Below are 24,700 nucleotides of genomic sequence, written 5' to 3'. Positions count from 1 at the left end.
ATTCCTTGCACTGTATTATTTACCAACAGCTAATTAAATATCCATAGTTTTGCCTATCCCAACCTGCAGTAAGCGCAGTCCGTTCACCTCGGCTCATTCACCAACTTTCTCTCATGTCAGCCAAGCGAAAGCTCTATGTAACCCAGCATGCTGTATGAGCCAGGTCATGCAGACAGACTGCACATCACTGATTGATTTGCTGGTACTTTATTAGTATTATAATTTGAAATTGACTGATAGTAAACAACAAAAAAAAATTATTAGAGGCTTATACTATAACCCTACTAGACTTTTCTCTCCACTGTGCCACCCTGCACAGCCTGGTCCCTCACTCCAGACTGGCAGCTGGCACCTTTGCTCCCTTTACAGAGTACACAGTAAACAGAACTTAAGGTGCACTGAGTTAAGGGGAGTGACCACTAATTGCTACTTCCCAGTGCTTCAGCCTCAAATAGGGAACAATGCCCCTCAAAGCTGGATACTGATGCTCCCAGCAAGGTTAAATTAGCCAGAGAAGCAATGAAGAAAAGCTCATTTCCTTCCCCAAAAACTTCACCAAACCTTTTGTGTAAGGGGCTAAAGGCACTGCAGTAACTGTTGGTATGGTACTGCCTTTGGTTATCAGCAGTGTAAGGGAAGATACAAATGTTTATCTCTGCTAGCAAAGGAAAATGGAATCATGCAAAAAAAAAAAAAATCAGACCTGGGAAAAACAGGCTTGAAAGACCTTATACATGTAGTAGTTACAAGGCATAAAGCAGCAGCTGAAGAACAGGTCACACAAGAACACCCAGACTATATAGGAAGAGCAGAAAGACAGCTAGTGAGAAGACACAATTGCACTTCTTTGGAAGCAGAGAGTGCATATGCAAGTGCAGCAACAGAACATGTTATGTTCAGTGCTTCATTGGGAACCAGATATTCAACAGTTTTCTCAAGAATCCTATGAAAAAGGCTCTCTTTCATCTCTGGGAACACGACCAGATAACTTTATTTTGCTGTTAAAGTTACACTCAGGATTTTGGCACCTTATTTTCAGACATTTCTAGCCAATAACATTATTGCTTCACCAAGGCATGGCAGTATTTCTGGAAACTCATTGCAAGACTCAAGCATCAGTCTCTAAACTGTCAAGACACAGATCAGGTGTTCTAGACCTTCTGGAACGAAGCTTCAAAGAAATCTTGCAACAAATTTGTAACACTGCACCAGCATTATCTTTTCTCAAACTGTTTTTCCCCTTCAGCACAGGTATAAGAGCAAAAAAGCAAAATTCTCTCCCCCTTTCAGAAGGCCTCAACAAGGATATGTTCACACCAAAATCAGAACATCGTATCTGGAAAACAGATGGGCAATACTAACCCATGGAAAAAACACTCTCATATACAAAATGCCATTTCATTAAGTTTTCCTCAGTTACAGACATTTGTGTTTCTGCATGGGTTCACTCAACCTGGAAACAGTTCTCACACCCAGAGACTGTATTTTGTAATGATCATAACAGGAATATTATGATAGCTATAGGCTATAGGAACACAGTAAAGCAAATGACAAATTTATGTACTATACTCTGATACAAATGCTACTCTACTGTAGCAGCTGCAGGAAGAGAAAGTTCCACTCGAGTGCTTTAACAGAAAGTGTTACAGTTCCCCTGCAGAGCATCCATTATTCCTGTGCTATCACAGTACATACTGAAAAGAACAATGAGGTGACTTGTACTGATTACTTTTGAACTGGTCCCCTTTCAAGTGGCTCCTTTAAAATAACAAGAGGGAGACTACTGATATTAGAAATTATTTGCTCAAATGAAGTTGGAATCAAAATGGAAACCTTCATTTTCCTCTCCACAATGTAGATACAACCTAAGCTATAAACAAGAAAAAGTACTGGAAGTGCACAGACTAACTGATTAGAAGGGCTCTACTTTGTCCTAGCTGTCCTGCTACCACACACCTGTGAATTACATTTGTTTTGGGAAACTGTTAGATAAATCTGTTGTTATGAATAAGGGCACGTCTGGGATTAAGTAACTAAAAGCACTAACAGCACTCTTCAGCTTTTCTTATCCGCCTCTACCCTCCTCTCCAAACCCTACCTCAGCAACCTCAGGAAAACAGCAATATAACAGCATTACCAAATAAAATAGCACTGATAATCATCAAAGTGTGATTTGCATGTAAAGTCTTCAAGTGAGATTTGGAAATCTAAGATCTTGTAACTTTTCTGAACAAACGACATTCAACATCTGATAAAGCTGATCATCTTTACTCATTCATGACTTCTATCTCCACACAGTCCTCACCAAAAATACTTTTGGCCAGAACATAACATTCCACTTTGTTTTAGAAGTTGGTGTTGAACGAGTTTCACCTCTGCCTTCACCCATTTTAACATTCCCTCTGGTACTACAGAACTGGTACTACAGAACCAGTTCTCCCCCTTCCCGTAAGCTGCACTCCAACAGCTTCTGCCACGTCACTTCTTAAGAAAGAATAAAGAGAGATACACATTCAGAAAGAAAAGTAATCAGTGCTCTTCCTTCACATAACTTGTTTCAGTGTTGGTAACTTACGGAAACTATAAGCAAATAGAGCTTGAAAACACAAAGCAGCAACCAAACTCAACCCCCCAAAGAATTCCCACAAGTCAGTCTGCCTGGTCTACTACAAAAACACATGGAACATCTATATGAGAAAGTCAAATTCTAGATTAAGGAAGAGAATTTGCCTTGATCTTAAAACCTCATATCATGCAGGAAGAAAAGCCAGTACAAATGCATATATCTGCTTCCTTATTATTTAATATTCTCGATTTCCATACACATTGTGAAGAAATGACTCTTACTGAATCCACAGAGGCACTGATTGCATGGCCTCTCTTGCAAGGCAAATATTACCACCTAATCCAGTGGCACACACTTTTCCTTTAAAGCTCCATCTAATTCTTCCTATTGCAAAAAAGAAACCGCAGCTGAGCAGCGTTTACCAGATTGCCAAAACAGCCATGAAGAGAAACAGACATTGCAGCAACTGCACCCACGAAATACACATTATTATTCCTTAGTCAGTCTCACCTGGATATACAATATTCATACACAAGATGGTACAAATTGTTATTGTGCTCTTTCGTATTTACTCCTTCTGATATCTAAATGAGGATATAAGTTGTTATTGCAGTTTTGCACTTACTCTGACATTCAAACAAGTGCACAGTTTGCAAGTCAGATTAAAACTTTTCCTGATGAAAATTCAATGCATTTCATTCTTTCTACTGCACATGCCAAGAGCAGCCTGAATACAGGATTTAAATAACTCCTCTCTCCTACCTAATATGACAAAATTCAGCTTTTGCCTCAGTGGCTGTATTGCACTGTTTCTACCAGTCTAAATACAATGACAGTTTGGGGACAATAAACAGAACTGGGGCTAAAGAAATACTTAATTAGGAATGTTTGAACTTTATTCTTCAGTGTAAAACTGTTTGCTGAAAAAGCACAATTCCCTTAAGTTTATCATCTAAACCTTTTTAGAACAGGTCATTTTACTCTGAACAACCCCTTATTTGGCAGTTGTTTGTTAAAGGCACTCATTTCAACCCTGCACTTCTTAAGAGCAATCACATAAGCACAAAAACTTGCTCCTGCAGACCTCCTCTGAAGAATGCTCAGATTTTTTTTGTCTAACCCAATAAATGCTTAAAACAGAGTATTTGCTTGATTCCTATATGAAGACCTTAAATTCTATATATGGCCAACAGCATTATAATCTATTAGTACATCTATACAATAGACTGGACTATGACTGCAGTGTAACGAAGACTTGATCAAGAAGTACTTTGGGTACTGACTGTAAGTGTACCTGTGGCAGCCCAGATTACAAAAGGCGAAAGTTCAAAGGTAACAGACGCATTAACATCAGCCAAGATATGAGGGGTTTGAGGTAAAAAAAAAAAAATCTCCACATCAGTCAGCCTTTTCTGGGTTCTGGACATGAAAAGAGAGTAGTTAACTTTTTAATTTGCAGTGTGTTTTGTGGGGAAAAGGTTGAGTTTCATACACACGAATTTCATATATAAGTAAATAAAATAAAGCATTTGCTTTTTCACAGCCATTTGAGATAAACTTTTTCTGCATTTAGCATTAAACACATCAAACACTCTAAATCTAAATACATAAAGGACAAAGTAATCCTTCTTCCTCTACCAAAAGCAGAGGAAGATACAGACTTATTCAGCCATGTGCCTACCCACAGCCCAGCAATGCCAACAAATACATTTATCTGTAACCCTGTAACATTATTCTTATGACCATCTTGGATTGCAGCAACAGCCATTTACTGCAGTCACAAAACAGCTGGAACTCCTACAACTAATGTACTATCCAAGGGCCACAAGCTGCACCCTATGGTGATTATTAAGCTTTGAACTATTTTTAGTTACCATCTCAGATTTTGTGACCCAAATGATACTTTTACTTAGTAGTCTAAAATGGCAACTTGGAAACTGCAAACATCTGCCAATTTAAAGAAAGACTTCCTTAACCAGGACTGCTGACTATCATCTTCCAGGTCATCCTTTTGCCATGCATACTCTCATACATAATTTAACTATGCTGTTTGGTTTAGAGGAAAAGCAAAACCATTTACTATGAGTTAGCTGGTTTTCCAGAACAACTCTGGTGCACATGAATCAATTCCCTTTTGAGTAAGAGAATCTGAAAATGTGCTTCAAGACAGACTTCAAATGCTACCTGCTGTCTAACAGGGACATGAAACTTCAGTGACCCCATGGCTGCATCACTGCAAGGTCATCTGGTGTGTACCTATTAAATTTTCTCCTTCCAGAAGCTTCAAACTGCACAGGTAATTGGGGACATTAAGCCCAAGGTGACAAGCTAAATCTAATCTAAAGTAACCCACACAAATCAGCAATACAGATTTCAGAAGCTTCAGTGTTTTGATCTACCCACCCATCCCTACCAATCAAAGTATTTGCAAGTTTAGACAGAACCACAGGGACTGAGAAAGCTTTCTACTTTTTCCATCTGCCTGGAGCTACTGAGCTCTGATCCTGTATTCTCATTTACTAATTTACTAATTCTCATTTACTAAGTACTGACTGACAGTTAAACACTTCAGAGGGCTTTAGGGTGTGCAAATTCTTCCCTTTTATGTACTTGCAAGAGTTCCACCAAAAATGTTCTTCCTGTTTCGTACATCACTTTATAAATCCATGAAACACCTCTGTTTTACTAAGTCTGGTAAGTTTTACTACGTTGTTTAAAAACAACCCTCAAGCTTCTCATTTACACACACACACACACAAAAATCTTCAGATGCAAAATTCCCCATGTCGACACTGGAGCAAACCAAAGCTAGTTTATATGCCTGTCTAATCTGTGAAACATAAAAATGTTGGCCTACTCTTGTTATTTGGGAAAATAATTGACTGAGGCAACCTAATAAGATTTGTTTCAAGCATTCAACTTGATTATTTCTTTACTAATTCACATTTTGCATCTACAAAAGTTTGCCTTTTTTTTTAAATTTAAAAACCATTTCTCAGTGGGTGGGTTCAAAGCCAGTCAAAATGCCTTCTTCAGTTTAAACACACTTTGTCAGACCATAAAGAAATAACCATTTGCAGTATGTCTGGCTTTTATACAAAGACATATATAAACAATCACTGTTTAACTTTTAGATAAAGGCTGAATTTTATCCTAAATAATTGACTGAGTTGTTTTAATCTTGTACTGTATTACATACACTCTCATAAACCATGGGGGTTTCGCTTCCACTCAGCAGCTGCCTTTCAGACATGCAGAATGCTGACTGCTTAGTTAAACCTCCAACTCCAGGGACATAAAGAGGCAAAGTGTCATAGATGAGTGGCAGAATGTGAGAAGCAGTTTATTTATCTTCAAAATCATAAACACAAGGACTGCATTTCCCATGTAAAAATTAAAGGGACAAGCATCTTGGACAACTCCAGACTACATCCTTCTCCAAAATTTTAAAGCCATTCAAGGTCATTTTCCAAACATGCTGTCTAAATTTCCTAGTCATATATTACATTTAGACTATATTCCACGCTTTTTGTTTGTTTGGTGTTTTTCTTCTCCTTCACAGAGGGGTTAGGAACTCTTTGGCCTAGCCCAATGCAATCTTGCAGAAAAGTATCAACACCCAGTGTTTATGTCATGCTATGAAGGATCTCCTCAGGTATATACTCCTTAAAGAGACTCTCTCTGCCTATGAAACCATTAAAGAGCATTTTCAAGCTAGATATTTGAAGGGTTTTTAAAACCAATTTCTATAAAGCCTCATAGCTGACAAATATTAAGTCGATGAAGGCATACAAAACCGGAACAACACCTGGTTGACTGCCAGTGGCATGGTAATGTCATTTGCAATTAAAGAGTCATCACTAGAGAACAGAAGCCAAAATAACAACAGGAATAATCAAAAAAAAAAACTGCTTAAGCCACAGTATTACCATGTACAGCATAAAATCTTACCCTCCAAAGGTCCCCAAAGCCGCTGCTGTGACCTTGTTTGGCCTTGTTTGACCATTAAGTCATCAATCAAGACACTCATGTTTTCTCAAAAAAATAATACAATCAAAACACCACAGATAATAAGCCTCTTAAAGGATGGGAAAAAAAAAAAAAAAAGAAGGGAAACCACCCCACTGTACTCCACAAACCAAAGTTTCTCACCACAAGGGTTTGGCCTTCAGAAGGAGCCCATCATCAGTCTCTTCTCCCCTAAGGCCAAGGGACAGTGGAAGTACACTGTGAGACAAGCCCTGGGTTTGACCTTCGCAGCTGTGAGGGCACAAGTGTGCTCTCACCCTGCTTTATGTAACACTGCCCCTCTTTGCTCTGAAGTTCCTTCAGGCAAGTATTGCAGGGTTCTATAAATAGTTCTTCCTCGTGTAAGGCTCACATTACACTGGGAGGTTTTTGCAGCTCCCTCTCCTTTTATTAAATATAGGCCAAAAAAGTGCCCTCCTCACTCATCCCTTCTCTCAGTGAACAAATAAAACTGAAAATAGCTAAAAATAATTAGTGCATTCCCTTTCCTGCAACACATCATGCTACTGGCTGGGAGATCTTAGCTAGACAAGCTGCATATCTGTCTTTGCAAAGGGGGAACTGTTCTGCCACCAACAGCAGAAACAGAGTCTATGTCAACTGTAGGTGCAGGCAAAGAAGGAATTCTCCTGGAAACCAAGCAAAGGTCAGAGGTATGGCACTGCAAAGTATAAACACCTCAAACATGTACTTCCTTTTCATACCCATGCACGTGCAAGGTGCTCACTGAGGCAGATCGATGCCAGATGGGTCCGAAGGGCATGGACCAATACTTCCTGAAGACGAGGAAAAAATATAACAATTTAAAAACGCAAAACAAAACAAAAAACAAACGACCAAATAATTTGGGGTTAGGTTGCTGTTGCATTTAGTGTGTATGGAGTCCCGCCTCATACACAGCCAATATGCAAGCTAAAATACGTGAACATCAGCTTCAGTACTTTAACACCATATCTACAGCATATCTCCTCACACTAATAAACAAAAAGGGCAGGTACCAAAGAGTTTAGGTATGGGGAAAACCTACTACACCAACAGCAAACCACGTCCTCAAATAATATGTGTGGGAACAGTGACAACAGAAACCTGAAAAGTTCTTGTTATTTACAGACCACAAGAGTATGAAACTCCCCACTTTTTTACTTCTCCACAAACCTCAAAGACTTTTGGAAGTTTTGGATATCGCTTTTCCACTAGTTGGGAAGAGCTGTGTGATGACCACAATTTCTCTGAACTGCAGCAGAGGAGGTGACACCACTGTCTTCACTCTCGAGTCCTCAGTTCACTTTCCATCCACAGGAAGAACCAGCAAGAGCTCTTGATCAGAAGCAGAGCAGAGACGAGAGTCACAAATGCACTACACACACACACACAAACTAGGTACTAGCAAAGCAGAAAACAAAACAAAAACCCCCAAGAACCCACTGAACAGCATCTGGGCCTAAGACAGCACGCAGTACGTAAAGATGTTCAAATTAAAATGTGTTAACCATTCCAAGCTAAAACCCTGATTAGCAAGCCAAGCTATACCTTCTTCCTCAGGACCACAATAAAGAGCAAAGGAAAGCAGTGAAAAAAGCCGAAAGACCACGTTACTATTTTCGTTTCCCACCACCACTACTACTGTTTAGTCAAAAATACAATCGACCTAATTGCCAGCAAGTCAGGGCCAAGAGTTTTAGTCAAGTAACTCCAAACAAAGAACAGACTAGCTCAAACCAAATATTTATCATGGTTTAAAACCTGGGGGGGTGAATTCTGATCTTGTTTTGCATTATTATTGTTCTTCATCTATTACAGGAGGAATTTTTAATTTCTCTCCCTCCACAATGACCTTTAAGAGTCTACATAGACTTGGTATAATTTAAATGTTAAAAAAATGCTGCTTCACAAGATTGGAAAAGTGTCTTTATTTCAATTTTTAATAGCTGTACTTCTGAAAATATTTACACAATATATCATGTAACAGAATTAAGACCGCTGTTTTTATTTACTGTTTCTTATTGCACCATCAGCGAGAGCAGGAGGGCAATAAAGTTCCTTGCAAATTGCCCTAAAAAACCCCTAACCAAAACAAACACAAAATTCAAAAGAAATCAAAGCCCACACACTATACCTCCTGTGTCCTGATCCACTTATTTTCAGGTTGAGTTTATTGCTTTGGACTAAGCTGAATAATTATATAAAAAGTTGATTAAAACCCCCCACCAACAATCAAATCAAAAACCAGTCTATTGACTAAAGACATCACTTTTTTTTCCCTCCCCAGAAATTAAGAAATTAAAGTACCCTGTTACTGCTAGAGACAATTTTAAAGATGACTATGGGGAAACTCACCTCCAGGGACAGTCAGACAACTGATTCCTGCTCTGAGCAGGATGCTAAGATGATGTGTTTTGGCTCACTAGCATCATTGGCCCTCAATTCCTGGCAGCAAGCCTTCCCACGTGCTCCAGCAACTGGCACAACCCAGTAAGAACCTCCATCATCTTCAAGGTTGTCTAACAACCCTACACGTGCACAGAGTTCCTCAAAACCAACTCCACAATTTTTTAGCTGGTTGTTAATAGATCTGGGCCTCACATCCACTTTCTTTGATTATCTTTGATTAGGTGTGCACGGGAGCAACGCTTTCCACCACATACTGTTATGTTTGAGAGGTCATGAGTGAACTGAACCCAGCTCTGTCACAAGCTCTATAATCACAGCCTGCTCTAAAGCTTTGGCTGGGGGAACGCAGATTACAGCCCTTCTCAGTCAAGAGAAAGCCAGACCTCCAATACCTGTGGTTACCTGAGCCTCACGAGTTCACTTTAGGTACCAGTGCTGAGGAGTGACGTAGCAAAGCAACAAATTCCTCAATAACCAGCAGTCCTGGGCCTTACACCAAAGCCTTGGTCACATGGACTTCCCAGCAGCTGGGGCACGTGCTGCTGACTCATGAGGGTGCATCTCAACACACACCATTCCAACCCAGGACTGCTTCCCTTCTGCTCCCCCAGGGGCTCATGGCTACAAAAAAAGAAGGACATTTCACAGCCCTTCTCAAAACACTACGATGTAGTTTAAATACTGGCACAATTACTGTGTCAAGTCGTTTTTCTGCTTCTAAAAGTTTGTGTGTAAACATAAAGAATGAAATAGGAAAATAAGATTTGCTGTTTAGAGGTTGCTCTGTATAATCAGTATATTACCATATACACGTGTCTGTGTTCTTGGGAATCCAGAAATGTTTATCTTAACAACAGGCTGTGGAATTTTAGGAAACTGAGCCAACTATCCATGGCTTAGTGCCATTAAAGACAAAGTTATACAAGTAAAGATTTTAGAACAGAGTTTTTAGAATTCTAGGGGCATTAACATGAACATAGCAAGAGCAAAGCTGTGATACAGAATTTACACACGCACAAAAAACCACCAACCCCAAAAAAACCAAAACAGACTATCTCCTTACAAGGGAGAGCTACACAAACACATAAGGTAGGGGATAAAAATGCAAATTAAATGCAGTACATGCTCAGTTTTTGCTCCACTTTCAGTCTACACTGTCTTACTTAGATACAGAATGACATTGAAATCCAGCATTGTGGCTTTCCCCAAAGGGCCACAGAAATCAAAATTTGGATTCACTCAATACAGATGGATCAAATTGTTCCAAACCATTGGAAACTGACTTTGGAAAATACTTGTGATAACCATTAAACATGGTGCTTTCTGAAGTTGCCCTTCGATAAATTCCTGTGTGCGTTTACATATTCTCCAAAACACACAACAGATTGGACTGGACACTGAACCTCACTTAGTCACCAGAGCAGTAAAAAAGCATTTGACCAAACTGCCCCCTGACAGCTCCTGCTCAATTGTAAATCTCTACTGATGGAGACCAAAAACTACTGTAAGTGGACTAGACAAGCTGACCTGCTTACCATCAGTCAATTCAGTTCCCCACTTATCAGCGTGCCTTATGACTTATTCATATCTTAGCACCCAGCCAGAAAGAATTCTGAATATACCAACAGCCTCAGGCAACCAGCCACCTTTCCATGAGGACAACTGTCCTTTGACAAACCTTATTCCTACATGTCAAGTATTTTATTTTCTTTGTGTACTCCAAAACTTAATTGGTAGACTTAAATTTCTCTGAAAGCAAAATTTTTCACTGTAGTATCAAAAGCAACCCTTGCCTGGGCAGTAAGAGGAACTGAACTCATTCAGTAAAATATTACAGACACTTGCTAAATGTAAAAGTGCACAGAACAACATGTAGGTTTACAATGTTGGAAAACACATCATCTTAAGCACTTCTTTATTCAACTGAAAAATATAAAAATATCACTAATGTTCCCCACCTCCACCTTAAAAGAAAGCCTCTCTCAAAACAAGTATTTTATGATGCTTAGAAATGTCTTCCTTCAAAACGTTTTTTCATGACCTAACTTGGCAAAGCAATGGTCCTAGGAGCCTCAGAACTACAATTAGAATTCATTTTCCTTGACTCACACATACTCTAGCACAAGCAAAATTATCATTCCCAACACTCAGTTTCCTCAAACTAACGGTAACATTTTAGTCAGGACTGGAACATCTTCTGGACTTTTGGCACCCATGGTTACATTTGAGGAAGATGATAAATTTTGACACCATAGGAAAGTATCACTGAAGCCAAAGTAACAGTCTGCTGCACACTTCTGGTTTGTGTATGAAGACGCTTCTCTCATGGGAGATGTGAAAGGCTCAGACTTCAAGATCAACAGGTAAAATGAAAAGTATGGCCTACAAGTACAGTCCTGAATATAAGCACAGGATTTCCTGAAAGGAACAGATCTTGCTACCTACTCTGTAAGTCCCCTGTATAGATTGCTCTTCTGACATACGAACTGTTATTTGAGCTAAAGAAGTTAAAAAGGAGCAAAGATTTGACAAATGAAACCAGTAACATTAGAAACTGCTTTGAGGCACGCCCTCAATTTCATTATTTAAGCCTTCATTAATTTTCAGTTGTCTGTCCAGTATGTTTTTGCAGCAGACCTCAAAGATTTATCATCTCTTTTACTGCAAGAGAGGATATGAAATTCTCCTTGATATTGAAGAAGGTCTGGAGAGCCCTCCTTGCAACTTAGTGTGGCAGACAGGAAAAAATGAACTTGCATAGAAAGGGTTGCACATCACATCATTAAAAGAGAGAAATTTTAGAAAAAAACCTTTTATATTCTGTGTAGGCTCTGACTTACCTAAGACAAAGTCAACCTACTTAACTCCTTTTATGATTCAGGTAGAGAAGCTCTGGATTTAATTTTACTCATGCTTTAAGCATAAGCAAGGTGAAATGTTACAGTGTACCTGCCTGAGGGTTTGGGGTCCAATAGAATTTTCAGCAAGAAATGTTGAAATAACATTAAAAAGTATACACAATAACGGCAAAGATCTCCAGGCCATCACTTACCTCATAAAAATAACAGTTTTAGCTTTGTTTAACAAATTCTCAGTCATCCTTTTTTCAGAAGAACATAGCAGTCCAAACAGTTCATGCAGCAGTTCAAGCAAAAGACAAAACTGTATTCTAAAGTGAAAATTGCAGTATCTCCCCTACCAGGATGAAGGGAATTAAACATTGTAGTTGCTCCTAGTGCAGAGTAGAGATGTGGCTACAATAGACCACCCTTATTTCCCTTACTATCCCAGACCCAAACTTGGTTTTCAGAAATACACTATTTATTCACCTGTACCAACTGCAGGGTTCAGCAAAGACACAATTCTCAGTTTCTACTAAGAATCATCTTCTGTTCTTCTCTGTAAAATATTCTGCCATCTTTCTGAAACTGTCTCTACAATATTCCATCTCTCTTTTGTGTACTTTTATGTCTCTGTAAGATCCCACAGCTCAGTTTTCATACACCTATCCCTCACCACGGAAACAGAAAAGGAAGAAAAATACAAACGAAGCACGTGCATTCTATTTTTTTAAATATATAAGAATTCATCATCAAAATACCATACTGATATTCATCATTAGGTTGGAATCTCCATGGCCAAAACAGGAAGCGCAGATAAGTTTCCCGTGACTCAAGCCCAGTAATAATTCCCTTGTAAACTTCCATCATCACCAACACCAGCAACTGACAGGTCAAGGCCAAAATAAGCCACTGTCCTGTAGCTTAAAAAGGCAGCCAGCTTTTAACCAGCAGTTAATCCACCACAGCCCCTCTGGGGTAAATGTCTTGGTAGTGACAAGCTGCACTAGAAGCCTCCTAGAGCTCTTTTAACAGATGCACATATTTTCATGGTAGGTTTGCAGTTCCACAGCTCATGCCCTTGCTCCAAAGCTGCTGCTATTCAGTCCAGACTCCACAGACACCAACACCCACACCAGCTGCCTGCACCGCCCCTGCCCACAGCCCAAAGTATCTCTGTGCAATTTGAGTAAGGCCCAACACTTTCTCAAAGCAGGATGAGACAGTGCTGAAACACTCTCTTCCTCGGCCTCACTCTACCTACACTGACCGCAGTAGAAACAGGAAGGTTTATTAATAAGCAGGCGGAAAAGGTCAGCAACTTGACTTGGATCCATGACTTTCTAGGCTAAGATAGTTGCACGGTATGCCAGACGGGTCAAATAAGAGACCAATTCTGCCAGTGCAGACTGTGAACCTGCACGGAAACACCACAGAATACACCTATATGGCCCCCCACAGATTCTGACTGCCAAATGAGTGCTGATAGAGCCAGGTCGATATGGAACAGAAGGGTTTTTTACAACTCCTACTCATTTCCAATAATTCAGGCTAAATCTATGGCGAGGTAGGAAAACAAGCATAAAACAAGTCCAGCAACAGACAACAGATCACTTAACCACTGGCAGTACACTCTGGGAGGATTTTTTTGTAAGTTTTCTCTGTAAAACTTTTGCATAACACTGCTATTTCATAGATTTCCATTCTTCCCCATTCTTTAAATTGTGTTCAGACCTGAATACACTGAAGAACAAAGCTGTTCATTAGCTTTTCAAAGGGTCTAATATAGAGATACCCATTTATACTGCAATTAAGAAACCACATAAACCCCAAAAATACAGCTAGAACAAAGATCATGCAACTACAGTGCACATGTGACTTCCTGGCATGGTGTTTGGCTGCAGGTTTCTGAATTCAGACAGATTTTCCTCTTTGCCCTTGCACAAATTTATCCTCATTCAATGAGAAACCTGGTTTTGCAGTCATGCATCACAACTATGTGCCTGAAGATACATGAATCCATTCTGCTTAGTACTTTGAATTTACTTATTTATTTAAAAATCAGGTTAAAATAACATAGGACGTGTGTTAGTGCACAGTGGTAGAGTATATTCCTAGAGATGAAGGCAGGAAGGGAATCTGAGCATGCTCTACCCTTGCTCCAAACACACACGAAGGTAATAAAGCTGCACAATGCTTCTGGGACATTCACAGTGCAAAGTTAAAGCCAACTGGAGTGGACACTGACCCAATGATTTTTATGTTCCTCAGCACAACTATCAGGCTCAGCAAATGCCAAGACGCCTTTAAAACCAAATATTTAACGGTTAACTACCATAGTACAGTTTGCATTCATCACCAATTCCCCTTGCTGCATGACAAAAGGCACCACCACAGCCACCAGTTTTTAACCACTATGGCTTGTGCTCTTCAGACAAATTACAAGCAGCTGTAAAAATAAAACTGAACTTTAGATGAACGAGTTTGCAAATTACCTGGAGTACATCACATGTTCTACCTGACAGTGGGCAGAAAACACTTTAGTCAACAAAACTGACATCCCACATGCAGAATTTTCCTACGAACATCCTATATAGATAGAATTGCACCACTGAATAAAGCTCCCAAAAATCCCCAAAACTGCCTAAGTAGGATGCAAGTCAGCTACCATACAGTACTGTGAGCAGGACCAACGCTACCATTCAAAATGAAGAAAGGTAACATTCAGCAGGAACCCATCCTAACTGGTCAGAGGAAAGAAAGACAAATGTTTTGAAAGTTATTTTCAACTGAGGAAAGGAAAAAAGAAAGTTTTTTCCATTTAAGATAAATGACACTACTCCAATACGAAGAGATAGTACAGTGGAACATTTAAAACCTAATACCAAACAGTAACAAGAAGGAAGGATGATCTTTCACTTCAGCATGCCTGCAAGCCCTCTCTTGCACGGAGGGTTACTTTATGAACACTGTCAGAACCAACTGACACATCCCACCTTGCTCTGTCTTTGGTGTCCCACAGCAATGAAACACACATCACTGAGACGTGTCTGCTATGTGGCAGCATTCCCAGGTATGTCATTTAGAGAAGCCTCAAACCACTCTGAATCCCATTTGAAATTCCCCACCCACAGATTTTATTTGCAAAGATAAATGTGAAAGTGAAGAGAAACACATTCACTCAGACACCCACATGGAGACTGACTGTAAGACTGGCGACGACCTTTGATTTTAGCACTAAAACAAAACACACATTAAAAATAAAAAAAAAAAAAAAAAAGGAAAAGGAGGAAGACAAAAAGCACAGCAATGTACCTAGGGGAGTCTCACTAGCTATTCTGACATCCACAAAAAACAGAGGTTTTCCTGCCCCAAGTTTATAAGGCAGCACATAAGCACATAAACTGGTGGGCCCTCTTTTGCTTTCTGCTGTTTTTCTACCTCAGAAGTTTTTTTGCATAATAGTTCTAAGAAAAAAACTGATAAAAGTGAAGCTCACAAGAGTTCTGTATAAAATTCAAAATATTACAAAGCTGTTTGTAGCTGAGAATTTTGGTCAAATGAAAGGTTCCATAATTTATAACAATTTCCTTTTTCAGTAGCACTGTTGTCTACATCACCTTCTCCCGGTTACTGTACAAAGTCTGGCACAAAAGCAAATGCAAGCCATAAATTAATGTAACTCCTACCTCATCCAAAATGTCTCTTAGCCTTTCCACTAACATAGAGTAAAGAGCAGCACTTCTCAGATTGACTGTATTAAACAGTGTCTGTTGAGATTCAGGCAGCCCTTGAACATCATCACAGTGAAAACTGACGTTTCCATCCAAGCTTCTACCGATTTTCCCTCAAAAAACATAAATATTATTTCTAGCCAAATGAAAGTGAACAAATCTGACAAAGGTGCCTTTTGTTTACAAGTTACCAGGAAATAACAACACAATTGAAAACAAAAAAACACAGTAGGGTGTGAAAGGTACCATTTTCTCCCCTCCCATTTCAAACCATTGGCAGCTCCCTTTTACAGCTCTGTCCCTCAGTGACTCTAGGAGTCTAACCAGACTGCTAAAAATAGCTTCTTAGCTATAAGGCATGCACATTATCAGCGGAAAACATTTCTGGGAGCCTAGTAACAGCCCCACAGCTCAGTCTGATGACACGAGAGCCTGAAAAGGCTGACTAAAGTACGGCACTGCACGCCCATCCATGCCCATCACAGACAGAACACGTATTTTTTACCCTAGGTGGTAGACACCTTTACAGGCAATCTCAGAAAGTTGAGGGGTTTTGCATCATAAGCAATACTGACTGTAAAATCTGAATACTCCAGACACACATTAATAATTTGAAGTACACTTAAATATATATTACTTGGCAATTCACTGGTCTTCCAGGATTGATTCTCTGGAAGTCTTCAAAAGCAACATGTAACGATCTATGTAACATTTTGTAGGCAAGCGCAACAATCTCAATATTCACAGTCATTTTTTACATTATAAAACAACAATAAGACTGGGGGATTAAAAGGCTTGCCCAGGTCACTTTTGTATGGATACCTGTGTTGTGGGTTCTGTTGCTTCGTTGCATGCTAAGATTGCCACAGAAAAATGTGCATGAGACTGTTTACTACCCAAAGTCCTGGGCTAAAGAATTAAAGGCCAGTTATGCAAGGCATGTTTCCATCAAGCCTTGAGAAGGGTGAATAATTCTGATGGCACTTAATGAAACAAAAATAACATTTTAACATCAAAAATACCCAGTTGTTTGTTCATCTTAAAAAAAAAAAAAGACTCATCTTGACTCACAGCATCTGTATTAGCAATTTTTTATTTCAAAAGGAACTCGCCATCTCTCAGAAAGACACAGAAAAAGCAAGCAAGACCTAGACACTTCATACACAAAACTGCCCTCCCCCCGTATTGATGACAAACTTCTGCAACTTCTATCACCGAGTGCTACCAGAGAAGAAGTGCTGTGACTTACTTAAAAAGGATGAACAACAGAGTTCTTGTGTCATTACAGCAAAAACTCTGCAACCGACCACTAAAAGCCTTGGTCAGTCTCTTATTCCCAATCTTATTCTACATGGCTCATTGTTGTTGACTGAGAATTGAAGTAGGGGAACAATCACAATCAATTTAAAACATTTTTGAACATGGAAGTGTCTTACTTACTCTACACCTCTGGTTTTGTAAGGATGTCAAGGTATTTCAGTTGTTCACGTGGAGGACAACACTCCAACTTTCATAATGCTACTTCCCAAAATGATTTCTCTGGTTATGAAGTTACAGATCCATAAGTACAATTACATGTCATAAATGGTGATTGCATTAAGGACTCTAATTTTAGCAAGTCTTGGGGTGATATCAACACTACCCACTCTAAACTTTGAACACATGCTTTAGAAGCATTTTTTCTTGATAGGTAAAAATCCCAGCTGCTTCCAGATCAACAATATCATTTTATCCCAAATAAATTTCTGTTAAAAGTTGAAGTGATACTTGAAAACATAATTTTTTTAAAGTAAAGATTTAGAGTGTGGACGGGTCTTTTCCTAAACCTGATGGAGATTTTAGCAAAGTACAACTTTCCATGGCTACTGTAAACATACAGGGAATCCACTTGTCCGTTTGTTTTTCCCATGACATTTTCATCAGAGGGCAAGTCACATCAGTTACAACTCTGACTTTCCTACTAATGTCTTATTAATGACCAGGCAAAAAAACAAGTTTTCTGAACAGAGTTAAAAAGTACTGTGCTGTTGATGTAATAGTTATAATTTGAAGCTATAGTATTGGGAAACATACAAGTAAACTAGTTCTAAGGTATAACTTACAAAAAAAAAAAAAAAAAAAAAAAAAAAAAAAAAAAAAAAAAAAAAAAAAAAAAAAAAAAAAAAAAAAGAGTAGAAATCCCAGTGAACTTGAATCTTTCCTTAAGAGAATCTGCCTGATTACAGACTTTGCCATTTCAAGATAAACACATAAACTCACGTTTGTTTTCTTTTGTTTAGTTTTACAATGGAAGGAGGGCACTGAGAAGGTCATGCATTCTAAATTAACTTACCTGCTTTCCTCTCAACTTTCAGAAACCTACCCTACCCCATTTCTCTCTCTCACCACTTGAAGAAGCAGGAAGGAGCTGTACCTTCACTGCTCCTTCACTTCAGGAGCAGTACCAAAGAAGTTTACTTACTCAACTTTCAGACTCCACTGAAAACTGACTAAATCAGAACAAGTGTCAACACTGAGAGGCTGCATTTCCTTCATTCTCCTGTTACAGTTTGGTGTAGTTGTGCAGTAACAGCTGCCAATTTACTGCATTTCCTGAGAACAAAGAGCGGGGTAAAGGGAGGGAATCAAACAAACAACCTGACCAGGAACAAATAAAAATAAGCTCAAGGTCTCTTATATCAATACATGCCTATATTGGAGTTTCCACATGATATCTGAGCTATCTATATTAAGCCTCTCCGACCAGTCTTCCACTAAATTAAGCTCCTGAGTGGCTTAAAGTTCACATGATTTTTAGAGGCTATCTAGACAGCTATTCTTTCTGCATCTCCTCTATTGAAAGTTTGTCAGCTACATCCTTCACCTTCAGTTCCAGTTCTCTGATGAAACCTTACATGTGTGAAGTCATGTGACATCAGGAAGCACATTTCATCTCTTTTAGAGAAAAAGGATTTCAGAATGAGGTGGGATCAAAGGCAAAAGTATCACAGTTGATGAGAAAAAGAGTTTCAGTATTTGAAAATCTAACAACATGGAAACAAAGGTAAAGTACTCTCCTATCACTTCTAATCCTCAGGTTTTCCCAGTAATTCCTCTACAGCCCTATGATGACTTGAAGGCAAGCTGTACTACTCTGAAAAGCCACAAATCCACCTTAGTCTTTAACTTCATATTTGAAATGAGTTGTCTCAGAATAATTCCAGCTGAAGTCCAAGATGGGAAGGCCAGTAAATGCATTATAAATCAGTCCCAATATCTTCAAATCAGAGGGTGAAGCAGGAATTGAAAGAAAAAAAGTAAGCCACATGACAGTGAACAAGAACTCATCAGATTATTTCACTTAAGAACACTTTAGATCTAATCCCTGTGAATATGGGCTTCTGTTAGAATTTAAGTGCACTTTGGTTGCAACGTAATCCTACCTGCACTAGTGGAGACTGACAAAGGAGAATAAAAGGAACTAACAATAAGGGTATTCTTGATATGAATCTGATATGATGATATCTGGTATCCTGAGAGGAACTCCATCTCTGTCCAACTACAATTACACTGCCATTATTTGCAACATCACGTTACAGATGCTAAAAGCTCTACAAAAACATCTCATTTCCTTCCCTCTGCTTTCCTACAATGGTCTGAAAACGACTGTAGCACTGAGAGTCTTGAGTCTGTTAAGGATTTTAGGTATTGCAGGTGCAGCACATAAAGTTTTATATTTTTTTAAAGTTTTAAAATGTAAAGGTTTTCATTAAGAAATGTCAGCTTCCTCCAGGTTTGTAAATCACAGAGCAAGAAACAACTATTATGGGCAACATTCCAAAACTAAAAAGCTCCCAACGATAGAAATGAGATTTAAACTACTTTGGCCCTGAGTTGAAATGGATTTTGTAACAAAGAGCCTGTAAAATTAAAGATAAACTTGCTTTCGCATTTTAACTTGATTAGAAGCAGTTGCAAATATTTTTTACAAATTTGACACAGCCAAGAGGTGCAGTAGCAAAAAGAATTTATGAAGAACTGTTCCTCACTCGTTTATACCATTGAAGATCAAGTTGGGGAGGGGAATCTGAATAGCTTTCCTGCATTGCAGCCAACCGGAACAAAAGAATGTAACTCTCCACCAGCAATCTAATATTTCAGAGCCATTAGATTTTAAAAATAAAATTACTCTTAAAAAAAAAAGTTCTAAATATGAAAATAGCTCATATCGCTCATAATTCATGCATTACTTTCTAACCATTTTACTTTTTTTCTGTTTAAAAGTTCTGCTTTAAAATTTAAATAGATAAGAAAAGCAAACCACATGCAGAAAATAAGCTTAATAAAATGACAACATCCCCAGCCCAAGTTATCTTGTGTTTCAAAGGAAACATTCATGTCTAAGCTCCATACAGTGGAGGAATTTTCATTTTAAAAATAGAATGAAGTCCAGGATACCAGTCAGACAGGCATCACTAATAGCATACTTCAACAAATAGGCTTAGTTACCAAATTCTTTCTCACCATACACAAAAATTAATACACATGGCATATAAATATTAACACATTTCCTGCCTCAGATGCTCCAGAATTGCCAATAGAAATCAGTGACAAATGAATTGTCTTGCGAATATAGGACAATACAAGTATTTCAAATAACTGCAATTTTTTTGCAGCTGAAAGTCTGCAAAACCGTGCAGGTAATTCCTCTTGCATTAATCTGCTCCCACCACATTTGTTTAACAATAAGATCACAACTTAAAATACCTGATGCCCAAGGCAGTTTCATCTGTAACCTTAAAAATATTAATTATCTCAGATTCCTTCTGGTTTATTCTCAAAAAAATCTTATGGTGGCAGCATTTTAAATAACACACCAGCTTACTAGCACTAGCATTAGATGTGGAGGCAGGAAGGGAGAACTCAGCCACAGTTAACAGTGGCTCTTGACCCGTTCAAGCACGGTAGACTGTCAATACCCAACTTCTGAACATCAAAGCACAAGTTTATTCCCCTGCCCCACCAGACTAAACCTGCGTCTGAGAACACAACAGCAGCTCAGCTCAGCACTATTTGAGAAAGACACCAGGCAGGGTTATGCAGTGCAATAGTGGAAAAACAGCATTCAGCTAAACTGCTGAGTCAGGGGAAATGAAAAGTACTACAGCAGCATTCGCCGTGTTCCTTTCTTTTGTCCGAATTAACTTAAAACACGGCTAGCAGTGCCTCTGCACACACACTGCAAACATGCTACGCTCAAAGCTACGCTCCAAGAGAGGCAAACAGTACTGGGGGATTACAGCTTCGTAGCAGCCACTGCTGTACCTGACTTTCAACTCCTTTTGCTCCTGATCCTCTGCATAGCATTCTTCCTTTCTTGTGTCTCCTTTTCCCCTCCAGAATTTCACCATTTGGCCAGTAGGCTCGCTTTAAGTGTCGCTCCTATTTGTGTTTCCCCCACATGAACAGTTCTTGATGTTGTAAGGTCATCTGAACGCAATTGAAACTTTGGCTCATGTACAAATTTCCTCGCCCTCTCTTGGCAGAGCAGCTACACAAACTACCAAACTGAATCAAAAAGGGTTAGGTTGTTCCTCTTTTCAATCTGTTGCATTAAAACCTGAATTTTTGGAGTGCATTTTACAATATCCACACTCTTAACTATGTCCAAAATTTTTAGTTTGAGCACAAAGCAGTATAGAGAACTGTACACAAACATCCTCTAGACAGAACAAATGTGAGCAAATCTTCTCCTTTTAAACATCACATTGAAAGTGTGAACAGGGAAGTGTATACCATATGAAAACGCTGCAATATGTTTCCAGAATCTTCACACAAGTAGTAAGATTTATCTACAGAGCAAAATAAAGCAGTACTTCAAAACTGCATCCAGTTCAAAAGACTAAGGCTTTCTGCTCTAAGTCTTTAAACATTGATGAGAGAATAGAGTTACAACTTATCTGGCAATCCACAAGTATTCCCACAAACTAAACCCCATTTTGCCAAAATTACCTTTTGAAGTAAAGCCAGTCACAAACTCTGCCCTTCTCAAAATGGCATTTTTTATACAGTGCATTACCTGTCACCTCAAACTTCTGAGTTTTAAGAATTTGGAAATACTTTATCATTCCTCAAGAAAACCATAAGCAGTTTCCTTTCTTAACTTCTCCTCCAAAACAAACCACAAGAGTTCTTCTCAGCCTCCTGTTCCCTCACATTAAGGAGAAGTGTGCAATTGCAGCCACCTCTCCTCCCAGAAGCAACTCTTTTTGTGGATTGATCCAACATTTTGTGTCAAAACAAAGGATGCATGAACATTGTCTTCCAGGGGTAAACCTGCACCAAGGATAAACTTTCCAATCTTGGTAGATATGAAATGCAACTCTCTCCCTGAAAAACCTAGATTTTAAAAATTTCAATTGTAATTATTCAAAGGGCTCACAGCTACATCAATGGTTATTTACAGTGCTTCCTATTGCATCAAGGTTTTGGCTGCTGACAACCCAATTCTAACCAAAAGTATCCTTTACATTCTTGCATGTTTTTGGCTGGAGCTGCATTCAATCATCTTGTAATTCCTTTGAGAGTCCTTTCCAATCCTCTCCAACCTAAACCATTCTGACTCTATGATTATTCTTCAGTTCAGGACTGAGCATAACTCTATGCCTGGTTAACATCCAGCCTTTCAGATCCGTAAACTGTCGTTTTCTTAATAAGTGGAGCTGCAGGTATTCCCGGTGCCTTTCCACACCTCTGTTTTCCTGTTTCACAACAGTCCTGACTCTTACAGTTTTAATACTCCAAAGTGCAGAACTGTTCTGAGTATCAGGCTGTGATTACAGCAGACTGAAATTAGCCATATGGTGAAAGGTGGATTTAATGAGGTGATTTACATTTGCAAATATAAATCTATTCCCATGCGCACTTCTATACTTCAACTTAAGCTTGAACTGAAACACTTGCAATACAAGAAATAATATTTGAGCCTGATAGTGAAGCAACAAGATTTAAAGTAACAAACAAAAATATTTCACTGAAGTTTCTTTTCTTCTGCAACGGTGCAAAAAGGATAAAGGAAAAAAATACAGCAGTAGGTCTTCAGCAATCAGTTAAAGACAACTCAGAATGAACATTTGCAGCAATATGTAAATACAGCATTTTCAGTGGCCAGGGAAGGTAATAAAATACTTTTAAAGGCTAAAATTGCAGAGAAAAGCATCAGTTTCAGCAACATGCAGAACTAAGAGACAGATTTGCTGTTCATACCCTTCGTGTACAAGCTGGGATTTTAACAGATGTTTCACAGCAGAGAAACTATCTTCTGAAAATTTTTGTTTTCATTCATTTTTAAGTTAAGTTACAAAACTCAGCTTTTCTGAGAACTAAGAATTTTTCAAGCAACGTTTTTCTTACAGGTTTCCCAATGAGTCCATGTAATTACCACCTATCATCTGTCTTGCCCATGTACCTTCAGCAGCAGGAACATTTGCTGACACTATAATCAAGAATGAACTGACAGTAAGATTATTTTTTCTCTGCCAGACTGTGCCACTGTTAAATATAGAGTGAGATAAATTAGGATTTAACTCTAGTTGACTGGCAACTAAATCTTGTATTAGATTTGCTTGGGTTTATTATTCAGCAAAGCTTATTCCAAACCAGAAGTCACTGCTTTGTACGTAATTCTGGATGTGAATCACCAGATCAGTACACCTTGGACCTTCAAGATACCCAGGCACAGTCAGTAAGCAGCAGATTATTCTCCACACATATGGGCACAGGAATAGACTGTCTCAATGATAAAAGTATAAAATAAGTTATATGGTACTGTAAGAAAGCTATAAGTCAAATACAGAAAAAGTAGAGAATTCAGATAGAGAATCTTGAAAAATTGGCTTGAGCACTGTTAACACAGGAACTTTTTCCACTTTCCTCATCTATGCCTACTCCATTCCAATTTAAATAATTTCTCTATTGTTAAATAAAGGAATCAACAACCATTCATCTCATTTTCACAGTAGTTTCTGTCAAGACACTCCACTAGGCAGTACCTGAATCAACTCCTACTGAATGACGACACAGACAACCCTTTAAAAAAAACTGAGAAAAAAAATCAGATGGCATGTATAAATCCCAAGGCACATTTTACTCGAGATACTGGCAGTACATAAAGAGTGATTAAAAGAAGTGCAAAAAGGAAGTGCAATCAGCTCTGGTCCTGAAGGATGGGAAGACAAAATTATAGCAACTAAAGGGAAAGCAGCAAATGACAGATTTGGACACCTAGGCATTGCTCCAGATTTTGCAAAATCATAGAATCAAAGGATTTTTTAAAGCAAAAAGCAAACAGTTATTTGGTGCTATTTACATACAGGTTTTTATGAGGTCACGTTGCTGACACTATACAACCTTCAAAATGTCAAGGTGTTAACTAGAGGTCTCCTCCCTACCCATAAAACATTATGCCACCATAGTAGGAACAATCCAGTACAGCATGACCTACATCATCCATCTACTCGCACTGCATATCCTCAAGACTGTCTGTTTGTGATAGCACTGCAGAAATATTTGAAGCAAAGTAAGTCTACTGTCTGGCACATCTATCCTTTGATAGTCCATTTGCTTTGCAAAAAAACCACCCCAACAACTATAATAAAAAATTATAATAAGCCTACATGCAGAGCACAAAATTTCTTAATTTCTTTTACCTGCAATGTATTTCAATTCCATATTTCTAAACTATTTTATTTTGTTAGTTTTTAATATAACTTTCACTACCATCTTAGCTTGGTGATGAGGAATGAAAAGGTCATTGTCTTTAAAAACAATCTAAAGAGAGATTGGAAGGAGGACTCACTTATTTGTACTAATAACTAGTGTAGTTTTACTAATGTAAGGTAATAAAAGTTCATCCTTTGTAGTAACCGATACTGGCACAGTAAGTGTAAAGATCTAACTGAAATGATGGATCAGGAAATTTTACAGAGAAAACTGTGGATCATTTTTCCAGTGAGGAATATCCCCTCACTGCCCTTTCATGCCCACACAAGCAAGTATGTGTTCAATCTGAAATCCTTCCTCTGCAGCTTCTCTGAAAACACTGTACGTAGGCAGGATGAATTATTATTCACTACTAGAACATTTGGAACATGCCTCAGCTT

General features: G+C 38.6%; 1 protein-coding gene across 6 annotated transcripts in view; it reads right to left on the bottom strand.

Moving 5' to 3' along the window:
- Window positions 1-24,700, bottom strand: part of TRAK1 (trafficking kinesin protein 1) — a 128,882-nt gene that overhangs the window by 83,076 nt on the left and 21,106 nt on the right. For 2 of the 6 annotated variants that reach the window (XM_027902742.1, XM_027902743.1), the window contains exon 1: window positions 20,865-20,951. The exons of 1 other annotated variant lie outside the window; for it this stretch is intronic. In XM_027902742.1, coding sequence (XP_027758543.1) covers window positions 20,865-20,950 — 86 coding nt within the window. In that variant the 5' untranslated portion in view covers window position 20,951. Of the gene's footprint in view, window positions 1-20,864; window positions 20,966-24,700 lie in introns of those variants that run through there. 3 more of the 6 variants (XM_027902741.1, XM_027902736.1, XM_027902737.1) reach the window with 3 other exon arrangements.

The sequence above is a fragment of the Empidonax traillii genome, unplaced genomic scaffold (genome assembly GCF_003031625.1).
Source record: "Empidonax traillii isolate 1590-97213 ecotype Southwest subspecies unplaced genomic scaffold, ASM303162v1 scaffold904:size330812, whole genome shotgun sequence".
Taxonomy (NCBI): Eukaryota; Metazoa; Chordata; class Aves; order Passeriformes; family Tyrannidae; genus Empidonax; species Empidonax traillii.
This window is presented reverse-complemented; position numbering and strand designations above follow the sequence as displayed.